At 49.9% G+C, this 19,090-nt stretch overlaps 1 protein-coding gene across 3 annotated transcripts in view; it reads right to left on the bottom strand.

Annotated features, from left to right (window-relative positions):
* ERI3 (ERI1 exoribonuclease family member 3) overlaps positions 1-19,090 on the bottom strand; it is a 238,142-nt gene that overhangs the window by 144,708 nt on the left and 74,344 nt on the right. For all 3 annotated transcript variants that reach the window (XM_077824965.1, XM_077824966.1, XM_077824964.1), the window contains exon 6: positions 6,909-6,981. In XM_077824965.1, coding sequence (XP_077681091.1) covers positions 6,909-6,981 — 73 coding nt within the window. The remainder of the gene's footprint in view (positions 1-6,908; positions 6,982-19,090) is intronic.

Raw genomic sequence — 19,090 nt, 5'->3', positions numbered from 1 at the left:
CTAAACAGGAGTTGTCATGAGAAACCACAAAGCCTGAGAAAGGAGCAGGGGGCAAGCCTAAGCAAAAGCCTTCCCTCGTGTTACAATAAATACTACATACAGAATGATTTTTATTACAGTCTAAGCTAACTGATGATACTCTTTGGAAAATAATTTGATTCTAGCTTGCTGGGTAGGGCAGCAGTAGTCTAGTGCAGAGGTTCTCACACTGGGGGGGGCGCGGAATGTATTTGGGGGGTGGGGGCAGAGGGCGTGAGAAGCCTTAGGGGCAATAACTTACTGCACACATTTTACCACAGCAATGAATAACTAGCAATGCTGATTCCTCCAGACCAGTAGTTCTCAACCGGGGTACGCCAAGGTCTTCCAGGGGGTACATCAACTCATCTAGAGATTTGCCCAGTTTTACAACAGGCTACGTGAGAAGCACCATCGAACTCAGTACAAACTAAAATTGCATACAGACAATGACTAAGGCTCAGATTGTCGTCACAGATATTTTTAGTAAAAAATCACGGAGAGATCACTGGCAACAAACAAAAATTCATGGAAGCCCGTGACCTGTCCATGATTTTTACTAAAAATATCCCTGACAAAATGGGGGAGGGAGGAGGGTCCAGCACACACAGTGGTTGCGGGCTCTGGGATCCCCCATGCCTGGGCCGCTGCTGGGGAGCTCCCGCCGTCCGCGAGGGCTGGGCAGCTGCAAGGGGGCTCCCACCACCCACCGGGGCTGGGAGCTGCAGGGTCCCCCTGCTGCCCTGCGGCGAGGAGCTGCTGGGGGCCCGCCACCAGCTGTGGCTGAGAGCTGCGGGGCTGCCTGCTGACAGCTCCAGCCCTTGTGCAGAAAATGTCACGGAGGTCTCTGGAAGCCACGGATTCCGTGACTTCCATGACACAATCAAAGTCTTAACAATGACTTGTTTCTACTGTTCTATGTACTATATCAGTGTTTCTCAACCTGGGGGGGTGTCACGATTTATTTTATAATTACATGGTAAAAATGAGAAAGTCAGCAAATTTGTCAGTAATAGGGTGCTGTGACAATTTTGTATTTTTATGTCTGATTTTGTAAGCAAGTGGGTTTTATGTGAGCTGAAACTTGGGGGTACGCAAGACAAATCAGCCTCCTAAAAGGGGTGCAGTAGTCTGGAAAGTTTGAGAATCATTGCGCCAGACACCTCAGGTCGTCAGCTGGCGCTGTGCATTTGCCTCTAGATGACGCCGGGTGTTTTGAGGGATTTCTGTTAAGCTGGCATAGCCTTATACAAAGTCATTGCCATCTGTATGTTAAAAATCTGTTTGCTACGACACGGGGTGCACATTTAATTGTAAGCACGCCACAATTGCAGTTTTGCTTTTGATCTTATGACAATGGATCGTTGGCCCATTTGTGCAACAGAAAAAAAACCCAATTCAGAAAAACAAAGAAGTGAAAACTGATTCAAGTGAAGCACCCCTGCTGCATATATTAATGTATGTACTAGTGTGGTGGGGGTGCGTGTGTGTGAGCTACTACAGACACTGAGAAGGGGAGTGCCATCAAATAATTTTGAGAACCACTGGTCTAATGGAGCGAGCGGAGGGCTGGGAGCCAGCTGGCCTAGGTCCCATCTCTGCCTCACTACTGACTCACTGTGTGACCCTGGGCAAGTCACTTCACCTCTCAGCCTCAGCTGTAACATGATACATCCACAGCCTTCATAATGGGATTTGAGATCTAAAGATGGAAAGCACTATGTAAGCACAAAAGACACACTGCAGACTATGGTCAATAAACTTGGTTGTATTTATTCTGGGTACAATTTGGCGCTGAGGTGAAAGAGACATGCAAAGCTTTGCTACACCCAGCTCTGCCAGTGTACTTCAGCCCTAACCCGCAGCCCCTCTTCCTATTCCACTCCTGGGCCCCAGCCACGCACAGCTACCCCAATACCCCTCAACCCTGGTCTGCAAGCACCCTCCGCTATTGCAGTCCGGAGCTCCCAGCTGGGAGTACACAGCTCCGTTACGGCAGCTTAACCCTGACCCACCGAACCTCTGCTGTTGAAGAAAAGATTCAGACAGAAGCACAATGGAAGCGGGTAGATGGTACAGCGCTGCTCAGTGGTTCTCTCTGGCGAGGGGGCTTAGGGGCTATCTGATATACGGACGCATTCTAATAAAGCCCCTCTCCTTGGCAGCCCTCCCTGAATACTTATCTAATCACAGCAAAGGGCGCGATAAACTCCCTGCCCCGAGTCCTCTCTGCATTGACAGTTCACTAAAGATACAAGATCGCTCAGTGACATTACAAATGTCAGCAAGCAGCGATTAGGCTTGGTGGAGGGGACACATTAGCAGGCGGGGGGGAGAGGGGGAGTCAAACTTCTGTCAGTGCTTTCAGATGCATGGAGCGATTTTTCCTTTGGCTTTTGTCCTCAGCGCAAGACAGCTCTGCCCGTCCCAAGGCCCAGCATCCCAACAACCTTCCCTGGTGGAGGAGAGCCAAAGGAGATAGCTGTCCCCCAATGCAGCTGGTACCTCAAACACAAGGGTTTGCTATGGAGCAACAAGCATGGGGCCTCAGTGACCCAGGCCCCAGCCCACCCCTTCTGTTGGCCTGAGAAGCAAGCCTCAGAACCAAACCTCAGCTCGTTCTTCTGACAGCACACGCTGCCAGGCCAGTCTGTAACGTATACATAAAGCATTAGAATTTCCTGCTATGTATAAAGTTAAACTAAAGCTCTCAATTAAAACTAGCTCCTCTGAGTCTCCTACCAGGGCAGAGAGAGAGCATCACAAATATGCTGGTTCAGAGGGACAAGAATGGGCAGGTGGACAACTCATCTTGCTACACGCGACCTCATTTGCGACACCATCAGTAGGGCACACAAGGTCAGAGTGTGTGAACGAATTCCCAGGCTGCTTTCAGAGTCAGCAGAGGGACTTTGATATCTAAGCAAAACGCTGGAGACCGAAGAGCAGCCTCAGCGGCCCAGTTTGCATTAAAAAAGGCGGCATGCAAACACAGCGTGGACCTTCTGCAGAGCAAGACGCATGGCTCACTGGGCGAAGCAAACAGAACAACACTAACAGATTGTGTGTCAATTTGGGGCATTATTGACGCAAAAGACAATGCTCCCCTGCTTTTCCATTGTGTTTTGTTCCACCCACAGCTGCTGAGTCCTGTACTGTGCAGTCTCTCTTACTCAACTCATCCCAATACACAATGCAATTTAAGACCCTTTTCCAGAGACCACTAATAAACTAAGTCCATCCCAAAAACGTACTCGGTGCTGGAGGAAATTGCTCCCAACACACACCTTGGGACTTCGGACTCGCGGTTATTTTGAAGCAGTATATAAAGGCACCTTTGGCAGAATTATTAAACTACTATGGTCCATGCACTTTCATCAACCAACTTCACGCCTTTCCAAGCCGAGATGGTAACCCCAGGCTGACACCACCGGTAAGTGGGAGGTTTCGGGACTTGCATCACAGGGTTGCTGGACGGGGGACGGTGATCAGAAAGTGCCAGTGGCCCCATTTCAGCAAGCTACTAAGGCACATGCCCAAGTCGAGGCACATAAGTAGTGGCACTGAAGCCCAGTGGAACTGCTTGTGCTGAAAGTTGTGTATCCATGCGCATGTGCACACCCAGACGTTGAAATGTGCTTGTAATTTTTTAAGTCACATGCTCCCACTCTTTGGGCTTACTTAAGTTTGTGGCAGTGATTCCTTTTATTCGGTAGTGTTCTATTACCAATGAACTCAAATGCAGGCCCATTCCAGAGGTTTCCCCGTGCGGGGGGAAGACTGGTCTAGTTACATACTTTGTATAAACTCAAATACATCGTTTTCTTCACATTTGAAACCTGAGTCTCTGCGTGAGCCACGCCCTAGAGACTGGCCATTTCACATAAATCCCAGCAGCTTGACCAAGATTTTCCTCTGGGGGATCAGGTCATAGGTGCAGGCAGATGACTCACGAATTAAGGGACTTGCCTGAGGTCACAGCCGGGTCTCCCTATGCCCAGGGTATTCCCCTATGCAACAGATGCACTGCCTTCCTATGTGAGGGGCTAGGAACGTGTCAGGGGACTGCAGGAGAACTGAGCAGCTGGGAGGAAATCCAGGTCCTTGGTTACCCCATACTCTCCCTGCAGTACTAGAGAAGGCCACACCTTGGCAAAATGTTTACCTAGGCCAGTGTTATCCCTCCCCTAAACTCCCCAGATGTGAACACCCCTCAAGAACAGGGAGCTGAGAGAGGAGCCACCCCAAGGGGTGAAGCATCTGTTTATTAAGTAATGATCCCAAGGAGATGAAATTTTTGTCACGTGGAGAGGGACCAGCAACCCATTTCCCTCTCAAGCTGGGTCAGCTCCCAGTTGGGCTGAGGACGAATGGGACCAGCTAGTGAGCACTCTCTGCTAAACAGCCTGAAAGAGATGAGCTCCTGCATAGGGGGCTCTGGCAGCAGTCAGCCTCCCAACCCCAGCCCATGACCCCTCGATGCAAAGTGCAGAGCCGGGAGAGAGGTACGCTAAGCAATTATTTTCCTCCCTCTCCCAGTGTAGCCCTGTGCTATGCTGCTTCGCTGATAGTGCTCAGTGAGGGCTTAGACTATCAGCTGAAATAAGATCCATGAAAACCCCTTGCCCGCATGTCTAACTGGATTATGATGAACCCAGACTCCTAACTTGATAAACCAGGGAGCCTAGGACTACTGCAAACAGCCATAATTTATCTGTCTTAGGGCCAAGAGGCAGAGCACAGCTTGGGGCTCAGCCAGTTAACATCGAACATCATGGCACAGAGGGTTTCATGTGGGGTTTGGGGGTTTTTTTGTTTTGGTCTTTTTTTTTTTTTTTTAAACCAATCAACCTGCTGGTTATATAGCTGCTATCCATTCACCAGAAGTTTAGTGAACTTCAAATGGCGATCATTAATGGTCACTGAACTGCAGAATGCCCCAACGTGCTTTCAGATTTCATTTACAGAGGCCCAGCAATCAGCCAAAAGATTTGCTCTGACAGCAGGGAATGCAAGATTCCCTTGACAAGTTCAATGGGAAACGTGCTGCCCACATCCCTTGTTAAGTTCACGTTCTACCCTGTTTGATGGAGTAGATCATGCAAACTGTCCTTTTGCTGCTGCTCGGCCTGTCACTCCTGTTGTCATTTAAAACAATACAACAAACAAAAAGCCAAAGTAAAACACCAAATTCTGCAGAGCTGTTTTCATGCAAGTTCTGTTTACCAAGTCCCTAATTATCAGGACAGGGCTAGTAACCAAAACCGTTCGATTCAATGGCACATCAAGCCCCGGTGATGCAAAAGCCTTTAAAGGAATTATCACCCCAGGGCCCTCGTGCCCCTTTCACAGCCCCGGCAATCACCCTCCAATCTGCACCACTTGGCAGCTTTGGCATCACAGCACCTTTCCTTGCCGCGAGAGAGGCCGGGACAGGACTCCCTTCATAGAATCATAGAATATCAGGGTTGGAAGGGACCCTTGAAGGTCATCTAGTCCAACCCCCTGCTCGAAGCAGGACCAATTCCCAGTTAAATCATCCCAGCCAGGGCTTTGTCAAGCCTGACCTTAAAAACCTCTAAGGAAGGAGATTCTACCACCTCCCTAGGTAACGCATTCCAGTGTTTCACCACCCTCTTAGTGAAAAAGTTTTTCCTAATATCCAATCTAAACCTCCCCCACTGCAACTTGAGACCATTACTCCTCGTTCTGTCATCTGCTACCATTGAGAACAGTCTAGAGCCATCCTCTTTGGAACCCCCTTTCAGGTAGTTGAAAGCAGCTACCAAATCCCCCCTCATTCTTCTCTTCTGCAGGCTAAACAATCCCAGTTCCCTCAGCCTCTCCTAATAAGTCATGTGTTCTAGACCCCTAATCATTTTTGTTGCCCTTCGCTGGACTCTCTCCAATTTATCCACATCCTTCTTGTAGTGTGGGGCCCAAAACTGCACACAGTACTCCAGATGAGGCCTCACCAATGTCTAATAGAGGGGGATGATCACATCCCTCGATCTGCTCGCTATGCCCCTACTTATACATCCCAAAATGCCATTGGCCTTCTTGGCAACAAGGGCACACTGCTGACTCATATCCAGCTTCTCGTCCACTGTCACCCCTAGGTCCTTTTCCGCAGAACTGCTGCCTAGCCATTCGGTCCCTAGTCTGTAGCGGTGCATTGGATTCTTCCATCCTAAGTGCAGACCCCACCCAGGCCAGTCCTCCATCAGCCAGAAGGAACGCCACAGAGCAAGGCAAGATGCTGCTGATGCTTTGAAAGCCCCACAACAGGGAATGAATCAAACCTGGGTCTCTTGTGTGGAAGTGCAGAGCATTAGCTGTGGAGCAGGCCCTTCTTAGTCACAGGGGTTTTTTGGCGGGGGGAGGAGGAGGTGGAGAGGGGGAATTGTTTTTTGACAATGTGCATAAAGAAGAAATGTAGAACTAAATGCTTCCCTATATGCACTTCGAGGCTCCCTGTGCTGAGGAACTACCAACCAGGATTCAGCCTGGAGGGAATCTGATCCTAGGAACTCGAAACCCCTGGAAGATAAAACGCAGGGCAAGCAACGTACAAGCTGACACAACCTTCACTAGAGAGGTGCCCCCGAGTGCTGTGCTGTTATGCACAGAGATAGACAGCGCTAGGCCTGCTGCAATGGGATTCTCCACAGCTGCAGAACATATTCCATCAAGTACAGTAAGACTCTATTAGCGGAGATACAATACGGAGCTGGAGAAGGACTCGCTCAGCCCCAGCCGCTCTGAGAAAATAACTCCTTCATTTCAATGCAAAACAGCAGTAGTTATTAAACGCCACCTTGAAGAGCAGAAGAGGAAGGGAGAGCAGGAGGGGATGGGGGGGGGGGAAGTGGCGGTTTGCATAAAAGTACCTTTTTCAGATTAATCCACTGTTTGAAGTAATCAGCAACCGGCAGCCCTAAGTATTGGCATTGTCCTGGTAACCTGTAAGAGAGGAGAGAGAGCAGGTTCGATTCAATTACTGCACCCTGACAACACAAACTCCAAGTTTTATTAAGCACTTCGGTGCTGAGGAGGAGGAGGAGAAAGCGAGATCCTTGAGTCTACTTAAATGTGCTGCATTTCAGAAGGATCCCAAGCATTTGGCAAGCACTTCCTGAGAGCTGGAACTCAGCTGAAATCTTAGGTCCTGGCTATGCGCCGGTTACGTGTGCAGGCTGCCAAACTATCCTCACGTGGGCTGTTTGTAACAAGGAGGGTGGGCGTTTTACATGGGAGCTGTGTGTACCTTCAGCACTATGCTCAGCCCTCCCCCGGGGGAGAACATGGCTGGAGCATCTGGGCTGTCACAAACTGTACTCCCCAATAACGTAGGAAAGGCGGCTCCCTGCCCCAGCGACCTTACATGCCAAAAAGAGACTTGACAGACAATGTGACTGCCAAGCCACAGGACACAGGTGACCCAGCTAAGCCTCAGGGGAGACAGTTTTCAGACACTTCCTACGTGGCGTCCCCTACCACGCTGTTTTATGGGCTGCAGGCCCAGCGTACGTGTGTGTAAACTGGAATAATGCCGGCCCAGGGCTCTGGAAAGGGAAGTGCTATGGATTTCCACACAGCAAGATTTTTAGGCCCAGATGTTCCAATACGTGCTCAGGTAATTGTGCAGCTAGATCACGGCCCAGCCCCTAAGAGACCACCTCTCCCCCTGACACACCCGCAGCAGAGGCACCGGAGCTGAAGCCCACTGGTAAAAGAGAGAGGGAGCCACGCAAAGGGCATTAGGGCCACAGGGCTTTAGAAGCTGCTTCCAATCTGCAACAGCCTGGGTTTGTTCGCCTGCGGGGCACCAGAAAGGCCTGCCCTCGTCTGTGAGAAGGCAGGCACTGGGTATGACTGGACAGCAGTGCCGTGGGACTTCCGTGCAGATTACGAAGGGAAGTTAGTTATATTTATTTTCGATTTGATCTGACGTGAGGTAATCAGTGGGCCTGTTCGTTTACTGTTGAAGTTGTCCACAGCGCTGGACAGAGGCTCTTTTATTGGAGAGTAGAAACATTCCAGATAAATACAGAGACTAATCAGATCCACGTGTGCATGTAATTACCACAATCCCCGAAACGGCTTGTGTAGCTAACACGAGACTTGGCATTCCGCAGCTGCATTACAGGTAGAGGGGTTCAGAGCCAGAAGAGAGCCAGGAGGGCAGCACATGGGCTGCAGGGAAAACCCTTGGCTGTGGGGTCTGCCAGCAAATCCATGGGAAGATGAACGAGGGAAGCTGGAAGACATCTGGGGAGGACACCAGCCAACAGTGCACTCTTTGCACCCATTCAAGGTCAGGCGGGCTCCCAGACAGCATCCTGCCCACACCAGCACCAGCGATGGCCAAGAACAGAATACGCTCTCACTGCCCTGACCCTGAGAAGTGCAGAGTGGGGGGCACGCAGCACCTTTCTGGACCAGGCCCAAAGTTACTCCAGACAGAGACCCAACCGAAACCCCTTCAGCAGCACTGAGCTTGTCAAGAGGAGGCACTGCCAGGGCAGCACAAGGGTTATTATAAAGGCGAGTTTTGGTTAAGCAGTGAGACACGCCGTCCCTTCCTCTCTGGGCATGGCTTGTGTGATGCTAGAACCAGCTACCCTGAAATATACCCCCGGGGTCACTTACTGCTATTACGTAATAGAATTCACACATTAAAACCAGCCTGAGCCATGCACTTCACTAGGCTTTACAGACCTGGGCATGACATCACTGAGAGCCAATCAGACAGGGCCAATGGCAGCCCAAGTTCCAGAGAATCTGTTTCATGAAGGACGCTGTTTTCCACTTGTTCCCAAATCAAAAGCGATTTCAGAAAGAAATGGAGCCCTCTCAAACAAAGCACCCGTCTAGCAGCTATACCTGTCAACCTTTCTGACGGCTGCTATGTAACCACTAAAGAGCTTTACAGTAGTAAACAAGCAGGTACCTTGCTAAAATCTAGGTTCCTTCTTCTAGCCCAGGAGGTATTAACTCACAGAGGGCCCAATCCATCCCCAGTTAAAGTACATGGAAAGACTCCACGGACTTTCCCAGGATTTGGATCTGGCCCATAATAAAGAAACAGCCTAGTTCTCCTTAGCCAGCCTTACCTGCAGGCTAACCCCCCATGAGATGGTATCCAGAGTGTTTCCACCACAATGGGGCCAAGGGGTTGGAAATCAGGAGATCTGGCCCCTCCCATCAATCTGCCACATGGCCTGGGGACCCTCTCTTCTCCTCTCCGTGCTCCAGCTCGCCGAACCGTAAATTGGCACCAGCGACACCGACTCGTCTTTGTGGAGCACTGAGACACATCAGCAGCGGGGTCGGACCCAGGACCTCTGGATCCAAAAGCATGAGCCTCGACGGCCCAAGCTAAGGGGCTGGGCCTGCTGGCTCACAAGCAGCAGCGCTCCAGCCACGAGAGGGAGGCAGAGAGCCCTGCTGTGTGAGCTCCAGGGACTGAAATTGTTACACCACGGATCCGTTCTCTACCCGCTGGCCAGAGCCCACACTCTACTGTTACAGCTGGGCAGGATTCCCTGCTTTCCAAATGGGTTAGGGCCTCATTCCGGCTCCAGTAAGAGCAGGATTCTCCACAGTGAGCTCCGCGCCCTCCACCAGCACATCGACCCAGGTTCGCTGAACCAGGCAGACTGCGCAGCTCACCTTCCCCACGTGAACTGAGCGGGCAGGATGCAGTCTCCCTGTCCCAGCCTGCCCTGCGAACCAGGGAGTCTGCACACACGCATCCACGTGCACTGGTGTGATCCTTCTGGTTTGTCAACTGGCCCCCCAGTTCACACACACGCAGACTGATACTGTGAAGTCACTGAACACTTAAGCAGCATGCTGGCTGCCTGCAGTGTCCACCCCAGCCTTCAGCTTTCCCTTCCCAACCTATACCCGGTGCAGAGCACAAACTCACTGTGCTCTGCACCGGATCTCCCAGCCCGACGCTAGCACAGACGTGTGTACACGGGAGCTGTCCTTTCAGCAGCCAAGATGCCTGCAGTTAAACCACAATGGCTCTCAAAACGCACGTCTGGCTGGGGCAGAGGGGTCTGTACCTGGGGTTGTGAGGGTTACAGGACAGAGCTATTTTAAATGCACGGAAAGGACATGCGGCGCACATTGCCCTCAGTCAGCCAAGCTCACAGATTTGCTTTGGCCAGTGGGAGCAGCTCTGTACCGTTTCTAAGCAGCCTGGACACACAAGAAGAGCTCCATTTTCCACCACAGCCCTGCTCCTTCGTACACTGCTAAGTAAATGGGGCTGAGAGAGGAGCCGTATGCAAATGGCAGGCGAGGTCACATGGCTTTATTTCTCCCTCTGAAGCCAGCTCCCCAAGCCGGTAAGAAGCGCACAGCTCGGCGGTGATAAACAGCCACGCTTTAGTTATCACTTCCCTTAAGTTAAGGAGGACAGGCGAGTGATGGATGGGCAGGAATTTGGTTATCAGGGAGGGCTGTCAGCTGGAGTCGCCTATCTCCGCACACATTTAGCAGGGCATCATTATGCGATGGCATGGAGTTAAAATATGACCAAGGGTATTGAAAGAAAGAAAGATGGGATTAAATAATAGCAAATTGAGCAACAATAAAGGCGCGTGAGGCGAGGACGTTATCGTAGGAGTGACACCTTTTATCTCGGTCTGGGGAGCTAGAGCAGGGCACAGATTGGTCCTTCCTCCACTATTGTATCCTCTTGTACAAACAGAGGCAGATAAAATGTGTCACCAGTGCGATAGCATATCAATTAACCCGAATTAGCCAGGGGGTCAAGCCAAGAAATAGGGGTTTCTCATTTCAACAGGTTCCTTAGTCTCTGCTATGAGCCACCACATTAATACGGGGGGGAAGGGAGGGGAATGGATAATTGAATTCAGTCACTCAGGTGGTCCTAGTGTATAAAAAATTAATGCTCGAGTCTCCTGACTAATTGGACTTGGTTCATGTCCGTCTGCATCTGGGTTCAGGATGTCAGAAGACAAAGAAATTGGGCCAGTTTCTACACAGAGGGTGTACTGATACTGAGCCAGTTAGAAGAACAAGTCCCTCTTCAGGAAAGATAAAGAGACATTAAATCTTGCTCTTTATGGACCTGGTCTCAGCCTTTAAAAAAACAACCACCATGCACTGTAGGCCTTGTGTGTAACACACGCAGAATACTTTAATGACAGTCTTGCCAAGCCCCAGCGCACCGGGGACGGGAGGGGTTGGCAGCAGCATCTTCTCACCATCCTTCTCCAGCCTTGCAATCCACTCCCCATTTGACCGCGTCCCCTCCCAAACGTTCTCAGCTCAGAGGGAAATTGGCAATGCTGATCTAAGCAACGTGGGGCACAGCAGCACAAGACAGGGGGCACCCAGAGCAGGGTGACAGCGTGAGAAGCGGGGGCTGGAAATGCCTCCCAATAATGCCACACGGTTTAAAGCAGGGGTGACCAAAACGTGGACTGAAGGCTCCTTGCAGAACATGGAGCTCTGAGTTTTAGCAGAGGGGCAGCCTAAGCCTACAGCTCCCAGGATGCATTGCTCCATCTTGATCAGAAGGTGGCTGCTCAGGTGAAGATAGAGAGCTGCATGCTGAGACACCAAATCTCTGGTGGACATTCTTCAGTATAAAAGGTGAAGGGGCAGTAGTATGGTCCCATGCAAGACCCGCCCCTTCAGAAACCTGGCAAGGGGGGGAAATTTGGGTGCCCCCCAACACAGATTGTGCAGTGGGGGTAGAATAGCCACATATTTGGATAGGTAAGGTGCTACATCTGACTGAGAAATGGGTGCCGAGAGCTGTGATTATAAAAATACAGCTAAAGGCTTGTCTACACTAGAAAGCTGCACCAGTTTAACTAAAGGAGTGAATTTAAACCAATTTACTTAGGCCAGAACAAAACCCTCGGGAGAGAAGTACCGCCACATTTAATAGTGATTTCATTTTGGTTCAAAGCAATTTAAACCATTGATTTTTTTCAACTTTTCCATCTGTACTTCAGTTACTCTCTAAAGAAAGAACAGGAGGACTTGTGGCACCTTAGAGACTAACCAATGTATTTGAGTGTAAGCTTTCGGAATGCATCCGATGAAGTGAGCTGTAGCTCACAAAAGCTTATGCTCAAATGCATCGGTTAGTCTCTAAGGTGCCACAAGTCCTCCTTTTCTTTTGCGTATACAGACTGACACGGCTGCTGCCCTGACACCTCTCTAAAGAAAGGGTGCGCTCTCATTGGTCGATACAGCCATTTAAACTTGTTGATTTACAACTAAATAGAGACTGTGTACTAGATTCGGTACAGCTTTTTGCTACTTAGGAAGGTGCACTATAACGATAGACATTAAATTAAGCAATTATATAGCTTAATATTTTCAGATGCTCATTAACTGTACATTTTAGTATGTTAGAAAATGGTGAATGATCTATTGCTTATTTACTACTATTGTGCCATATTTATAAAGCTTGACCTCGGGTGTCAGATGTTTTCCCGATTCTTTCTTTATATGGCAAAGCAGCCTTTCACAAAGTTTTTGATGGAAGCTCATGGACTCGACATATTTATTTTTTTATTAAAATGTTTTAAGAGATAAATTTAGGCCTTAACATATTTTGCATTACATTCAGATTTCATTTTAAACAGGTATATTTTTAAAAAGAAAAGCTTATTATAACTTAAACAAAATAAGAAAAACCCTATTTTTTTCCAAAAAGTTCATCCATTTTTATCCACCCTGTTCTGATTTATCTTAAGGTGACTGGAAACAGGTTTAAACTAAATCAAAATAATCCCCTCTTAGAAGAGTATCCACACAAGGGGCTTTGCACTGATTTTAATTAAACTAGTTTAAATAAACTACTTTCCTTTGTAGACGAGAGTTAGTGAACTTGGGCACACTGACTTGGAAACTTCTCCCCTCATGCCTGAGTTCTGAGGACAGCCTTGGTGACTTCACGCTCAGCTGTCCAGGGATAACACACATGGCTGCCTTTCAGCACAGATGGAATATCCCAGGCCTTTGGCACAACATACCACAAAGAAGCCAGGAAACAATACTTTCCTATGAGACAACAGGTGTTGTGAAAGTCAATCCCAGGTGTAGAGGCAAAAGTCATGACCTCACAGGGCTGTCATCCGTGACATCATAATTCCATAAAAGGGAGATGGATTGTGACACTTGCGTAATTGTATCCTGAACTAAATTCCCTCTGCTGATTCAACAGATACAATATTCTTCTCCATTTTTTGTACAAAACACTCACCCTTCACTGAAAAGCACCCTCCTCTCAGGAGGGACACTGCCGTGGCTGATAACCATGCACAAAGGAGGTCAAGAAGTGGAGAAAAGCATTGTATACAACAGAAACTACAGACAGAATATAGTTCAGACCACCAGTGTCTAAAGCTCAGTGTGACAAGTTCATCCAAACATTTATTATTTTAATCCAGGGTAAGAGGCTCCTGATTCACCCAACCTTGAAGCCCTTGCACTGTTCAAGCGACACTCTTCCCTGCCAATGGGGATGATCGACCTTCATGCCCAACCCAAACCAAGTATCAAGTGTTTCTACAGGTAGCGGTGCAGTGCACTTCACCTCCGCCGGGTTCTACTGGGAGCGGGATTTTGCTAACCGGTATAGAGCAGAGGTGGCTAGAGTCTGGTTTGTTTATTTCCAGCTACCTATGAAACAAACAGCTAGCTACGACTCGCCAGGCATGCAGAACCCCCCTTTGCTATTTGCACACTCACTGGGCAGAGTCTAAAGCACACAGCCTAAATTCCCTTAGAATGCCGCTGCTTCCTGTAGTCTTCTGCCCCACCTGCAGACGGGTAGAGCACCCAGGACCAGCAAGGGCCTAGCAAACCCAGGTACAAACCTGTCGTCAAATTAGCCACACACAAACTCACTACCAAGGGCAGAGCTCGAGCTCCCCCCACACACGCACCACCTGGGAACAGAACAGAGGCAGAAGGAGAACAGGGCAATTGGCCCATTCATGCTCCTTTCCGTGAGGCTCCAACGAGTAAAGACAGAAGCAGTTACCCACGTCTGAGACTCGTTTGAAGAGCGGGGCAAGGCCCTGACAATCACAACCACAATCAGTTCAAAATAAACCCAGAGCTCAGAGAGGTGTAGCTTGGTTAAATTCACAGAAGCTGGACATCCTGCTCACCAGACCTCTCAGAGCGATGGGCGTGGGACAAGCGATCACAAGGATGGGGCTCCCCGTCCAGGAGTGGAAGCTCCCCTGCTTTACTGGTCCCTGCCGGAGAGGAGTGCTCCGTGCTACGCTAGCGCCAAGTTCCCATCCTCCCGCCAAGCACGCGGCAGATCCTTTCCCGTCTGCACGCCAAACAGCCCAAGAGGCAGCAGCAGTTAAAATTCACAAGCGGCCGCTGTAGAAAGACAATACACTTGTGAGTGTCAAAAAGCACTCTGTTTTCCTCCCAACCCAGAGACAGTGCCTTCACCTGCCCCTGGCCTTCCTCCCATCGCAGCTCTCTCCACTGTCAGTGCAACGCGCCTATAAGCCGCAAGTCAGCTTTAAATATCAGTGTGCAGGAAGCAGGGACACGAGAGGAAGGAAGTGGGAACAGGCAGTGTGAGCCTCCGATGGCTGTCAGGGAACACTAATGAATTTCAGCCCCAGCAGCCCTGCCTCGGATGGGCTGAGGCGAGGAGGAGAGTTACATGCTCCTGCCGCCATGGCTCCTCACGGTCCTTTTCAAAGCCCCACAGTTAATAAATGTCATTGCTGAGCCGGCAGCTGCGCTCCTTGAACTGGCTGGGACGGCAGAATCCAGGGTCCCAGGAGAGCACGCTCTCCTCCGCTTTACCACACCGATGCCGACTGTAGAGAGAACCAGGCAGCACAGCTACTGGCCAGTATGGAGTACTCCAGACCAGAGGGAGCATCGTGTCAGATTGCAGGGAGGAGTTATCCGGGCTTTTAGGCAGCGTCCATCACCATGGTACCTACAGAGGGTGTGCATGATTGGGGCCATATGCTGAAGGTAAGTTTCTCTCTGAAATACCAGGCTTAATAGTCTAACAGTATCACAGCAGCTTCTTAGTTCCTAAAGAATTTCCTTTAGGCCTCGCATCCACAGTGGGTGCTTCACCGATCATTCTCCCTGCTATCAGCCCCAGCACTAAGCTTCACTCGATTCTGCTTCCAACGTCTTGTGAGGAAGCACTAGATCAGAACACTGCCGTACCGGTGTACCAGTAACACCCTCAACCAGACAGACGGATGCGTGCCAGGACAGACAGACACGCCATTCCCTTGACTGGACGTTCTGTAGGGAACAGCTAGGGAGACAGACAGACACGTATGTTCTGGCAGCCATGAAGGGGTTAAAGAGTGATTTGCCCCTTTGAAAAGGGATGGGACTCATTCCTGAGGCACCAGCATGGTAAAGGAGTCAGAGCCCGGTATTACACACACAACACGAAGGTCACTGAAAGTCTTCCTTACAAATGTCAACCTGTCACTTCCAGATATTAATGAGGGCTGACCAGCAGCTAAAAGGCATCCATGCTCCATTAGTAATAAGAGACAAGAGGCAACATGCAAGGAAGAGCACACAACAAGGCGTGCGGAGACACCAGTGGATCTGCACGGCCCTGGGAGGTGTGGTGATGCACAAGATCATAAGCCTTGTGCCTGAGAAGGGAAGCTATTCCCATACAACCCCACTCACTGGAGTGTGTTATTGTTTTCCCTTAATCTTTAACTGAATTAGCGTAATGAGGCCAACAAGCCCAGACCTAAGCAATTATTCTAGTACCTTCACGTTCAGAACCATCCTTTCCTCTGCACAGCTTGTTTTGGAAGCAATTTTTCTGCATATGCAAGGTACATTTCTGCCAGAATGGCCTGAGGGACAGGCTGTAATTCCCATGCTTGGGACTCTTAAAGACTGCCCTGGACAAGACGCCTCTTAGGGAGCCGTCCTGCATGAATCTAACAGTTTCATAGGTAGTTGCCATCTCTCACCTTTATGGCAATACCCTTGCCCCCTCAACTTCTGCTTAGGACAAAGGAGTTTGGGAGGCACCTGACAGTCAAACACTCCAAGCACCAGGCAAATGAACAAGGCGGTTAGCTCCGGCAGAGAACGAATGTGATTCACGCACAAGAAAAACAATTCTGCTACAGCACCAAGGCAGCAGCTCTAGAAGTCACCATTATACTCATTAGCTTTCGGCCTAGTCCTGAAAAGCTGAGTGCCCGCAGCTGTCATTCGATCTAATGAGAGTTGAAGGCACTCAGCAGGATCCGGCTCTGTGTTGGTATTCGCCCTGTCTAGGGTCGAGCTGAGACGCGATCTCAAAATTGAAAGTAGGGCTGCAACACAGCAGGGATTCAGCCTTCGAGAGGTGAACGTTTATCAACAATTGTGTTCACGCGATGCTACAATAAATCGATGTGCTAATGCTCAGCAGGTTCTCTTCAGGAGAGTCACAGCTCTATATGCTGGGCCTAATTCTGCTTCCTGGTATGCTGGGATGAATCAGGAATAACTCCACTTGAAGTCAGTGAGGTATTGGTGGAAGCAAGATCAGAATGCAGCTTTCTGTTTTCATTTACCAATATCATTCCCATGGGTCTAGGTTCCTGCTCCGGTGACAGCAGAGGCTTTGCACCCTTCCAGATCAATGAAGGAACGTGCAGGGGTTTCAAAGGAGAAGGAACTGGAGCTCTTCGAGATGCGTGTCCCCATGGGTGCTCCGCTTCAGGCACCCAGTGATTTTTGGTACAAGTGCCCGTTCAGCCCACGCATGTGCTCTAGGAATCCTCATGCCCCGTGGCAGGGATACAGAGAGCTGCATGGGTGAACCGCCCTCCGTTCCTTCTCTACCACTAAGACTCACGAGAGAAAATGCTGGAGCAGAGGGGAAGGAGGGAGGGAAGTGGCGCACCCATAGGGACACACATCTTGAAGAACTCCAGTTACTGCACAAGGTGAGTAACCGCGCCTTCTTCAAGTGGTGTCCCTATGGGTGACCCACTTCAGGTGACTCCCGAACAGTATCCCCATAGGGAGAGCCATTGCTAATACTGAAGACAGAACAGCATCGCCAATGGCAGCATCTGACCTAGAGGCATGAACCAACGCACGGTGTTTGGAAAAAGTTTGTACTGAAGTCCAGCTCTGCAAATTTCATCACCTTCTGGGTGACTGTCAGCAAGTCATTTCCCTTCTTTCTCGGTCTCTCTTTTCCTTCCCACCTTTTGCCGGTCTTGTAGCCTGGAATCTCTTTGGGGCAGGGAGTCAGAGTAGGAGTCAGAGTGCTTACAACAACTGGGCCCAATTTTGGTGGTGGCTCTAATAATATAATGTAAGTACCATTAGCCCCCCAATCTAAGAGCAGCCAGTTCTCTGCCATGAAGGGGGCCTCTAAACTCAACACAGCAGGTTAAGGAATGTGAGCAGCCAGCTGGGTCACTGGACCAGCAGACTTTCCTGCAGTGCTTTACGTTTCTGACGATAGGGTCCGGAGCTTTGCAGCCCTGCCGCATGCAGGCCTGGGGCTGAATGGTTCATATTGAAATTTTACAGCTCTCCCTCGGCAGACACTTAACACTGAGTCCCCAAGGCGCACGAGGAGCCCCACAGGAAAAGTGACATCAGAAAATTCATGACAGCTCTTCCAATTAAGGCAGGTGGACTACACAGTCTCTTTGGGCTTCCTCATGCTGCTCAGCTTGTGGATCTCAATGTCAATTGGAAAGAATCTCCCCTCTAGGGAGAGCATCAATGGGGACCACCTCTCAACAGTGGACTGCTCAACAGATTCCCAGCTGCTCACTGAAGGGATGGGGAAATTTCTGCCCCTTAAACACAGAGTTCCCCTGCCTGGCGCACGCACCTGCCCTCCTCTCCTCACAGCAACATGTTATTTACCTACCACAGAAGAGTTTCTTCTTTTGCATCCATTTGCAGGGCAGTCCTGTGGTCTGAACCCAAGAGACAAAGACCCTCTTCTGGTGTCCTTGCCCCTCCAGCACCAAAATGCACAGCAAGCTCATCTCCACTGCCAACCCAAGCTTTCTCCTCCTGACCAACATCTGTGCCCCCTCCCTGACTTCAGCTGGAGCAACATGAGGGAGAGAAAAGAAATCCAGCAGAAGGAAACTCTCTCCTGTGTGAAGGCACAAAAACAGAGACTTACACACCCCCGAGGCAAAGCAGAACATGATACCTAAGCAAGCTCTCAGCATGGTTACCACACCAGCATTCTCTCATGCCTGCTGTGTTCGGAGCAGCCTGGCCCCCCCCGGATAACAAGGTCTGAATCTGATTTTCCACGGAAGCGCTAAGCCCCAATTTAGATCTGCGTGAGCGTAAACAAGTTTGGCTTTCATTGTAGAGAGAGAATGCTCCTCCACCTCAGGAACAGGCTGCCATTAGCATGTGCTTCACCAGACACAGAGCAGGCAAATTCTCCAGAGCAAAGGACAAGTGCAGCAATTAGAATGCAAGGGGGTGCAGAAGCTGTTTAACTGTGTGACCTCAGAGGTCACCGCAGCTGACTCCCAGCCCTGTATAAATATTGTATGAGTTGGTGAGCGAGGCCTTTCCAAGTGCTGTCCCTCCCCCTCCACCATCACATTCTGCATCTAGCTAGACACGTCCGCAACGTTATTTACAGATTTGAACAACCAGAAAAATCACTCGGGTAAATGAGATAGAATGGGGGTGAGAGCTGCTTGCTGGAGCAGGCTGCTGCAGCCAAGAGACCAGGGATCGAAAGCACTCCCTGCTTTCCCCGTCACCATGCACCCCTCTCCTGCATTCGTTAGTTATTAGCATGCAATCACCTGTTGGTGTAATCAGCTCTTTAACCAGTGCAGAAGTGCCACTGACGACAAGGGGGAGGAGGAGGAGCAGACAGCGCTAGAGGAGAGCTACCCGTTTAGGCAACAGGAAGGCTTTTGTGAGACTCCCCTCTTCTTCAAAGGCTGCCCAAGTGTGCATGTCAGATGCTGCTGGATCTCCAGTACTACCAGGTGGGACACAGAGAGATGCTGCACGGCCTCAGCAGCAGCTCTCCCGGCCC

The sequence above is a fragment of the Eretmochelys imbricata genome, chromosome 8, assembly GCF_965152235.1.
Source record: "Eretmochelys imbricata isolate rEreImb1 chromosome 8, rEreImb1.hap1, whole genome shotgun sequence".
Classification (NCBI taxonomy): domain Eukaryota; kingdom Metazoa; phylum Chordata; order Testudines; family Cheloniidae; genus Eretmochelys; species Eretmochelys imbricata.
Note: the sequence above shows the minus strand (reverse complement) of the source record. Positions and strands in the feature narration are given on the sequence as shown.